Here is a 9,195-nt window from a genome sequence, read left to right as displayed (position 1 = left end):
TCAACCTTACCAGGTGCCCATCTTCTGTATGCTTCCCCTCCCCCCGGTCCATTCCTTCACACACGTTCAGAAGATAAATACTTTTCTGGGTTTTTTTTTCTGAATGAATTTAAATATTTAATTATCAATAATAACTGGAGAAGGGGGAGGGAGCTGATGTACTAGTCTATCTCCTGTCAGTCAGGTATTCAGATTCCTTAAAACGCAACAGCTACAATGCATTTTCTAATTGCATTTTACCCTTTACAGCTGCCCTCAAAATTGTAATTTAATAAAATAGTGAACTCCGTATCAGTCCTTTTTTAGAGCAATAAATTACAATCACTGTCAATACATCTTACTGCTTTAACATACATTTTCATAGACTAAAATGGTCAAAAGGAAAAAGAGAGACAGAGAAACAGAGAGAATACCTGCCCTGAACAGTTACATGAGCAGAACAGAAACCCTGCTTCAAACAATATTCCAGGAAAGAAATTAAAGACTTCTTAATTAGTGCAGCAATTAAGCTTTCTTGGTCGCATTTTAATCAGCCCAGGCCCTATCAAAGGACAAACAGAACGATTTGCAGGTCTTTGAATTTTAAACAGTCTTATTGATTTCAGCACCATAAGTCTTCACTTGACACAGGGAGAATTTTCAAATATCAGTTACAGTAATTTGAGTTTTGCTGATACCAACTCAGGGAGAAAAAAAAAAAAAGACAACCCCCAACAATATCATTACATGAAAGGGTCAGCGAGTAAGACAAATACAATCTGAAAAAGTTTACAAAGAGCAGCCCCAGGATTTGTTGGTGTGTTTGTGTGAGTATATGCGTGAGTTGATAAATCCCGTCGCTCCCCATAATCATTAGAAACACTTACCAAGCCAGAAGCTTTGAGGAGTCTTGAACCTTTTCATAACTCACTCTCTTTCTAGGTTTCTGGTCGCATTGTTGCATTGAAATGATCAAGGTTAACCCAAACCTGTGGCAGTAAACCCTTTCAAACTACATTTTCTTTATATGGTGTCGAACCATGGGGATTATATATCCGTGAGGGCACACAGCAAGAAGAAAAGCAGAAGGCATGAAGTGCATCATGTTGTAGGGAAGGTAGAGAGCAAATGAAATTATAGGTTTCCTAATTCAGGGTTCACTCAGATCTCCAAGTGGCAATATCACGCGTGTCTCGCTCTGCCCCGATCTTCTCAAGGGTCTGTTCTGTCTTCACAAGGTGTAAGAGAAGGTGAGATGCGAAAGGATAGATGAGGCAAAGGAAATATGTACAGAGTTGGTTTTCTACCACTGAAAAAAGAAAGATGCGGTGTATTTACATTTCTAAATGACAAGTTTTATGCAACACTAGATCCTGCCACTGGCACTCAAGTTGTACAAGCTCCTCCAGAGAAACGTTCTGAAAAAAACCTGAAAAGGGCTTGAAGAAGAGTTCTGCACAATTATGGGTACACAAGACTTCAAAGCAAAATGCCACTTTGTATTTTCTTGGGTTTATTTGCCAATTTTAAAGGTTTTAGTGCAGGATAGCTAAAATTTCCCTAGCAAAGGACATCTTTACTGGTATTAGAACAAAAGTTCCCATAGATTGAAGCTGAGATACAATAAGCAAGTAGATCGTATGAGAATAGTTCGTATCTGATAATGTGGAAATTCCTCTGCACTGAATTACTCCAGTTGAGATTACCCACTCTGTAGATGTGTCATGCCGTGAGTCATATCTCACATAATAGTACACATTTAAAAAAAAAAAAAAAAAGCAGCAGCTAGGGGCACATACATGCATAAAATTAATGAGGTACACGGTGTGTATTTTTAAAACTGGAAGAATTAGGCAGACACCAAACGCTGTTTTTACAGACGCCCCAACTCCACGAGTGGACATTTCTTTACCCCCTTAAAAAAGCCGAGTGCCCTCAAGAGGGAGGCGGAACAAGGCTCTCGGTTTTTCCCAACGACCCAAACAACCCACGCACGCCCCGCTGGCAAAACACGCGTGGACAACTCCATCCTCAACTCCGGGCGACGGGCAGGGACCACGCCAGGCCCGCGGCACGTCCCCGCCGGCGGCGCCACCGCGCATGCGTGGGCAAGCGCAGCAGCTGATTTTGCGCGCTACCTGGCCGCGGGGAGGGGGGGGGGGAGGGGGCGCGAGGGGAGGGCGCGCTGCGCGCTTTCTGCGCGCCGCCGCCACCTGTTGCGCGGCGGCGCCCGCCTTCCCCCCTCCCCTAAGTTCACTTCGGCGCCGCCGCAAGCTCCTTCGGCGCGGTTTCTCGGCGGCGTGACCCGTCCCCTCTTCGATCCCCTGCGGATGTTGCCCTTGCGCGCCCCGCGCAAGCCTCCGCCGCCCGCGCAACAAAAGAGGGGCCTCGGCGCTGGCCGGACCCCTCATGGGCAACTCCCACCCCGCCGGGAGGAGCGTTCGGGTCGTCCCGGGAGAAACAAGAAGAGCAATAAGACCCCTCGGGAGGTTTCTGGTTTTTGTCCGAGGGTGCCCCCGCCCCAGCCCCGGCAAGGTGTGCAGCCACCCCCTAACCCCCCCCCTCCACCCCCCAACCCCCCCCGGGCTTCCCCGCTCCCTCTCCCCCCCCCCCCCCCCCCCAGCCGGCTCCCGGGGAACGCTGGAGACGCTCGTGTTTCTCCCCAAACTGTGTTGACAAGCGACTGCTGAAAAAGGGCTGGGAAAATTACATCTCGTCTCTGGTGGGGTGAAATATGAAACATGTAATCTAACGGTTCCTGAAGAGGAGGGGTGGGTAAGGGGGGGGGGGGGGGGGGGAAGGAAGAGGGACTTCTTCTCTCTCTCTCTCTTTCTGTTTCCCTGCTCCGGGTTCCTGGTTGGATAATTTGGGTTAATACTAGTGAGTGAGCCTTTTGCTGCTTCAAAGGGTATTTCAAGTTGCCGGAGCTCCTCCCCTCCGCACCGTGTGACAACAACAACTCGTCCAGCGAGCGAGCGAGCGGCGGCGGCGGCAGCCAGCACTTCCCAGCTCATTTTCTCTCTGTCATTCCCCTCTCAATCTTTGATCAATGTACTTGCCAGAGAGAACCGAAGTCCTTCAAACCTCCTCCTTTTCACCTTCGTCTTTAACGTGGTGCTAGAGCAAGGACCACAAAAAGAAACTGCCCTCCCCCCTCCCCTCGGCCCCAGCCCCGCCGCCCGGAGCGGACTTCTCCTCCTCCTCCTCCTCCTCCGTCCCCACTTGCGGGACACTTTGTGCGTTTCTCTCTCTCACTCTGCCCCCTGCTCTCTTCGCTCGCCGCCAGCACCTGATCCGGGGTTATCCCCCCCTTCTTCTCCCCCCCTCCTCCCTTCTCTCCTTTCCTCCTTTTTTTTTTTTTTTAAATTTTTTTTTTCCCCTTCAAATTTTTCCCCTTTCCCCTGCGTGTGTGTGTGGGAACTTTCCCCCCCCTCCCCCTGCCCCCCTCCGCCGTATATGTGACCATGGCCGTACCGGCTGCTTTGATCCCTCCGACCCAGCTGGTCCCCCCTCAGCCTCCGGTCTCAACTTCTGCCGCCTGCACCACCACCACCACCACCTCCTCGTCGGCCACCTCCTCTCCGTCTCCGTCCATCGCTCCCCCGCCGGCCGCTTCGGGGACAAACCTATTCCGGCCGGAGCCCATCGCAGCGGCGGCAGCGGCGGCAGCGGCGGCCACAGTCACCTCCACCACCAGCGGCGGCGGCGGTAACGGCAGCGGCGGCGGCAGCGGCGGCGGCAGCCCCAGCCTGGGCACCGGCGGCGGCAGCAGCGGCGGCGGCAGCGGCGGCACCTCCACTCCCAATGCCAGCGCGGCCAGCGCGGCCAGCAGCCTGCCCGGCAAGCCCGTCTACTCGACCCCGTCCCCGGTGGAGAACACCCCCCAGAATAACGAGTGCAAGATGGTGGATCTGAGGGGGGCCAAAGTGGCCTCCTTCACCGTGGAGGGCTGCGAGCTCATCTGCCTGCCCCAGGCTTTCGACCTCTTCCTGAAGCACTTGGTGGGGGGCTTGCACACGGTCTACACCAAGCTGAAGCGGCTGGAGATCACGCCCGTGGTCTGCAACGTGGAGCAGGTCCGCATCCTGAGGGGGCTGGGAGCCATCCAGCCCGGGGTCAACCGCTGCAAACTCATCTCCAGGAAGGATTTCGAGACCCTCTACAACGACTGCACCAACGCCAGGTAACCGCCGCCAGGCACACGCACACCCCGCCGCCGGGGACGGGTCCCCCCCCAACCCTCCCCGCCGCCGCCGCCCCCGTCCCACCCCCGCACGGTGCGGCCCGGGCGGGCGCTGCGCCGCTTCCCGCTGCCACCCGGCGGAACCGAGGGTGGGGGGGTGTCGTCCCGAGCCCTGCGGCCACATGCCCTCGGCCCCCTCCCTCGCTGCCCCGGCCACCCGGTCGGCCTCCTCCGCGGCCGGCTGCGCCGCTTCTTGGTGGGACGGAGGGAGAGATGGAGGAGGAGGGGTGTTTCTGCCCACCCCCCCACCCCCCCCATCCCCTCCGTGCCGCGCAAGTGTCGCACTGTCATTGTCCCCTTCTCCCCCCCCCCGCCGAGGCGTGCCAGCGGCCCCGAGGCGGCCGCGGAGCAGCGCAGCGCGCTTTTTCCGCGGGGCGCGGAGGGCCGGCGGGGGTGGGGAGGGGGTAGCGGGGCCAAAAAGTGCTTTCTGACCACCCCTCTTTAAGTTTATCCCTGGATGTAGCTTTAAAACGGGCAACCCCGGGGAAAAAGCTGCCCGAAGGGTGCACAGGAGTGGGCGGGGAGCGGTCCTGGGAGTGTGTGTGTGGGGGGGGATGTGGGTGTGTGGGGGGGGTGGGTACACAGACACTCGTGTTTCGCGTAAATGGGATGGGGCGCGGAGCTGCCTGCCGGGCGGAGGGCCCTATCCGGGGCGGGTGGAGGCCACTTGGCCATCAGCTGCTGTCAGATATCCGAAAGGGGCACGTGCACTTTTTGTATTAGGTCTATGAGGCAGTTGCCACATGGCGAACGGGGATGGAAGGGGCGGGGGGGGGGGGGAAGGGCGGGAAGACGGCGAAGAGGAGGAGGTGGTGGCGTCTGCTTTCCTTTGGGGCAGGGGGGAGAGGTGCCAGGCGGCCGGGCTGGCCTGCTCCCCCCCGCCATGGGGGGGTGGGGGTGTCGGTCCCCGAGGAGCAGGTGCGAGCATCTCCCGCCTTCCCCCCCCCCCCGCCCCCGGCAGCCATGGAGGAGGCGACAGGGGTCAGCGGGAGCGCGGAAGGGATTTGGCAGGGCTGAGTCCTGTTACCGCGCAGAATAAGGCGGGCGCGGTGGCGGGGATGGCGCCGGGGGCGGGCAGCGCTCCGGCTGCGGGAGATGCGCGGGTACCACCGCGCTCCCCGCGGGTCGGGGCGGGGGGGAAGGGACGGCCCGGTGTGTGTGTGTGTGGGGGAGAGGTGATGCCCCAAACTTGGCACAACCGGGGAGGGGTGGTTTGGGGGGTGGGGGTAGAGAAGGAGCTGGCAAAAGAGGAAATTCCTGCTGCAATAGCAGCCTTGCTTTGCAGCTGAGGGAGGGCGAGAGCGTGGGGCTGCGTTATCTCTCCATCTGTAGGTTACAGGGCTGAATCTGCTTGATAAGGAGAAGGGATCGCATAACCGCCGTGACCCGGGGAGCGGAGCGGTCGGGAGCGCCTCCAGTTCCCGGGAGGGGGGGGCTCCCCCTGCCTCGGGCCGGGGCCGGGGGTGTGGGGCGTCGTTTTTGGGGTGGTGGGAACTTCCCCGGGAGCGAAGGGTCGCCACCGAGGAGGCGGCAGGGCAGAAGTCTCGATGGTACTTCTTCAATACGCCCAAATAAACCGAGCGGGCTCGTTTCACTTTCCTATTGTCGGATTTCAAGGTTCAAGCGAGAGCCAACACGTGGGGGATTAAGCCCACGCGATGCCGTGCTCCTTCCCATCCCATCCCATCCCATCCCATCCCATCCCATCCCTGATGGCGGGGGGTGTGTGTGACATTCCCTCCTTTCCCAGTTAGCCGAGGGTAGTTTGGGAGTCGTTAGCGGGGAGCACCGTCCCTGCAGTTAGCCGTGGCTGGATGGATTGCTGAAGTTCCTGAATATTCAGGGCAGCAGGACAAAACAGCCTGGAATAACTTCCAGGCACTGACATAACTGTAGCTGCTTGGGTAACTCTGCTGTTGTTTTCATGTGGAATCAACATGAATATTAATAGCTGCTCTTAGACGATTTTTTTTTTTATTTTTTTTTTTAATGTGTGTGGCACGTAACTTGTAACAGCTCCGCGCCAGTTCCAAGATGTGATCCTTAAAATAAACCGATGGAAGTTTTATTTTGCCACAGTCATACCGTGTGAATTGTAATTTGAACACATGAAATTTAAAAAAATAGATAAACTTTTCTTTTTTTATTATTTTGGGGGGGGTGGGAAGAGTATGGGGACACCAACTCCTGGACTTGGCAGGGCTGTAAAAAGGTTTGGCAGCCTGGTTGTAACGTGGGTTGATTATGTCAACGGCACGGAATCGGCCGCGTTTCAGCTGTTTCTGAGGTCTGCTGCGTTATCATCCAGTGCAGTAGAAATTACAGTAGTGGGTTCAGAAGTGGATAGGATTTGACCCTTAAAAAGCGTAATTGTAGTAGACTTATTTATACATCCATTAAGCAAATAACTTAATGGAAAGGGTATACAATAGGTATGCAAAATGTATTATTACAGTATAGACGAATAAAGCAAAGTGGGTCAGTGATTTTTTGGTCAAAATGGATGATATAATCAGAAGATAAAACTGCATTTACTTTCTGGGTTTCCCCTCCAATACATTTCATTCCAATTCTTCTTTCCTTACACATTAATTATTTTTAATTATTTCTGACGTTACAGTAATTACGCAGGATATTTTGATCTACTCATTTTAGTGATTTAAGCGACCTTTCCAGGCTCTCGGTTGCTGCATACTTTAGCCGGGTGATGTCTTTTTGTATCCTGGGTGGACACTTACTGTTGAGATGGAAGCTGTTAAGAGCCAACTCCATCCTAGCGGCTAAATTGTTATACTCATCAGATTCAAAAAATTTGAACCAGCATCTTATCACTGTTATATTTGTCTCATAATCAGCTGATGCACTCAAATACGCTAATCCCTTTTTGGAAAGCTTCATCAAGGTTAATATGTTATTTAATCAAAAAAGGCATCCAAATAAAGCCATTACTTTGTTGTTCTTTAAATGGATTGAATCGTTAGTTGCCAGTTGCTGTGGAAATAATTTGTAATAACTTATTTCGAGATGGAAAAGTTTTAGACGTGTTTCACCGAAATGATACATTTTAGCTGTGATATTGCTATTTAAAAAAATCAATAAAACAAAAATCAATGAAACACCAAGGGATTTTCTATCGAATGCTTAATGTGGAGGTCTGTAAAGTGAATTGGTTTCTGTGTTTATTTGTGATACTACTAATAATAACATGATACTAAAGGACCTTTTTCTAAATTAGGCTTCTGTATCAGTTCACTGGAAAAATAAGCTTCCGTTATGGAAGATGACTTTTCTTTTCTGGTCATACTGACCTTTGCTTTTATTTTCCTCATAAAAAGCACTGGTCGCCAAACAGAAATCCAGGAAATAGCAAACTGTGCATTTAGCTTACATTCCGATTAAACGGTTTGACATTAATGGGATGCTAGAAAGCCATATGCCAAACAAGTAGGGGAAGGATAAAGGCAAAACGTGGAAAATATTTCAAGCTACTAGATGCCAATCGAGTCAGGTTTCTTGAACGTCTGCGTGAAAGAGAGTAGCGAACTGTGCACTGGATGTCACCTGCCTAGGATTAATGACCTGGAAGCTATTGATCCCAGACTGTTTCTGGTCTCTTGTGTTTTGAGCACTTGTCGTGGAATTTTACCATGCTGGGTCCCTTCGTGGAGTTTTCCCAGAGACTTAGGCTGGCTTTGGATCGTGCCCACCCCAGTAAAGACTAAAAGCCTTTGCCGCCTTCTGACCTCCCTCCTGTGGCTGGGATACGTTAATCTTTTCTGACATTTGAAGATGATTTTGAATGAGTTCATTGACATTCATACTTAAAGGGGGCAATTATTTGCCCTGTTTGGAAGCTGTTTACAAATTTTGGAAAAACAGCCTAATTGATTTTTGAGTGTAAAGATGCCGAACATGAAACAATTCTCTTCAAAGCCTGTCTTACACGGCAGTTATTCAGTCTCTCTTTGCTAGCTTCTGCTCCTCTCAAATTATGTGGACCTGGCATGTGCTCGTTTACTGAATACTGCATGCTTGCATAGGTTTTTTTTTTTCCTGTTTGTATTAATTAAAGGAGTATCTCACCCAGATAGGTTAGTAGAGATCATAGATATTTTAAATGAACAGGTCAGCAAGTGCAGCTGGAAGGAATGTCAAATATATAGTATCTGTGGTTTGTATTGGTGACCTTCCTCCTCGCCACAGATTACTGAAATATAATCAGCAGAAATATGGTAGGTTTTACAAGCAAAGACGACTTCTGGAAGGCCAGAGGATAAATTGTAGTAACTATAAAGAAGGAGTAAAAGGTTTGGAGGTGGCTTCCTCAGACTTAAAAAAACCTGAAAGACTCCAGCCGCTCGCCAATAACAGAACTTTAATATCCGTGTTATGGTATTTATTTATCGGTAAATATTATAAATCAGAAGTTGAGATCTTTGGACCGTACTCACTACAGCAGGACAGACTATTTATCCCTTTAATCTGATAACTTAGTCCCTGGCAGTGTCCCGGTGTCTGATACTTGAGAAAGGGGACACTTCTCCCCAGTGAACGCTCAGCGCTGCCCGTGCTGCTCCTGCGCAGGGTTGTCAGGGGATGCTACTGATGGGCAGGGGGACATTTTTTTCCCGAATCCTTCACATGATTCGATTAACTCCTCCTTTATCTTACAGCTATGAATATTGGTAAAGTTTTGTGAGGGGTTTTTTTAGGGTTGGTTTGTTTGTTTTTTTTTTTTTTAGAAATGTTTTACTGGTAGCTGTAGTTTATCTAGAAATGCAGTAGTTTTGTTGTCAGTTTTGTATCAACTTTACTCAGGAGAAGGCGTGTGAAAGCACAGCGGATAGCTATGTCATTTCCACCGACCCCTGCTCTCTCTGTTCAGGTGCTGGGTTTGATTTTAAGGCCTCCGCTCTCTTTCTGGAGCTGCCGGCACGCTGCCGGGGGGCTGCTGATCCCACCTGGGATGCTGG

At 51.6% G+C, this 9,195-nt stretch overlaps 1 protein-coding gene across 6 annotated transcripts in view; it reads left to right on the top strand.

The window, feature by feature from the left end:
• Positions 1-2,794: 2,794 nt before the first annotated feature.
• Positions 2,795-9,195, top strand: part of DACH1 (dachshund family transcription factor 1) — a 367,284-nt gene continuing 360,883 nt past the window's right edge. For 2 of the 6 annotated variants that reach the window (XM_054220230.1, XM_054220239.1), the window contains exon 1: positions 2,796-4,162. In XM_054220230.1, coding sequence (XP_054076205.1) covers positions 3,444-4,162 — 719 coding nt within the window. In that variant the 5' untranslated portion in view covers positions 2,796-3,443. Of the gene's footprint in view, positions 4,163-9,195 lie in introns of all 6 variants that reach the window. The other 4 variants (XM_054220220.1, XM_054220248.1, XM_054220259.1 and 1 more) reach the window with 4 other exon arrangements.

Source organism: Rissa tridactyla, chromosome 1, assembly GCF_028500815.1.
Source record: "Rissa tridactyla isolate bRisTri1 chromosome 1, bRisTri1.patW.cur.20221130, whole genome shotgun sequence".
In the NCBI taxonomy this organism is placed as follows: domain Eukaryota; kingdom Metazoa; phylum Chordata; class Aves; order Charadriiformes; family Laridae; genus Rissa; species Rissa tridactyla.
Note: the sequence above shows the minus strand (reverse complement) of the source record. Positions and strands in the feature narration are given on the sequence as shown.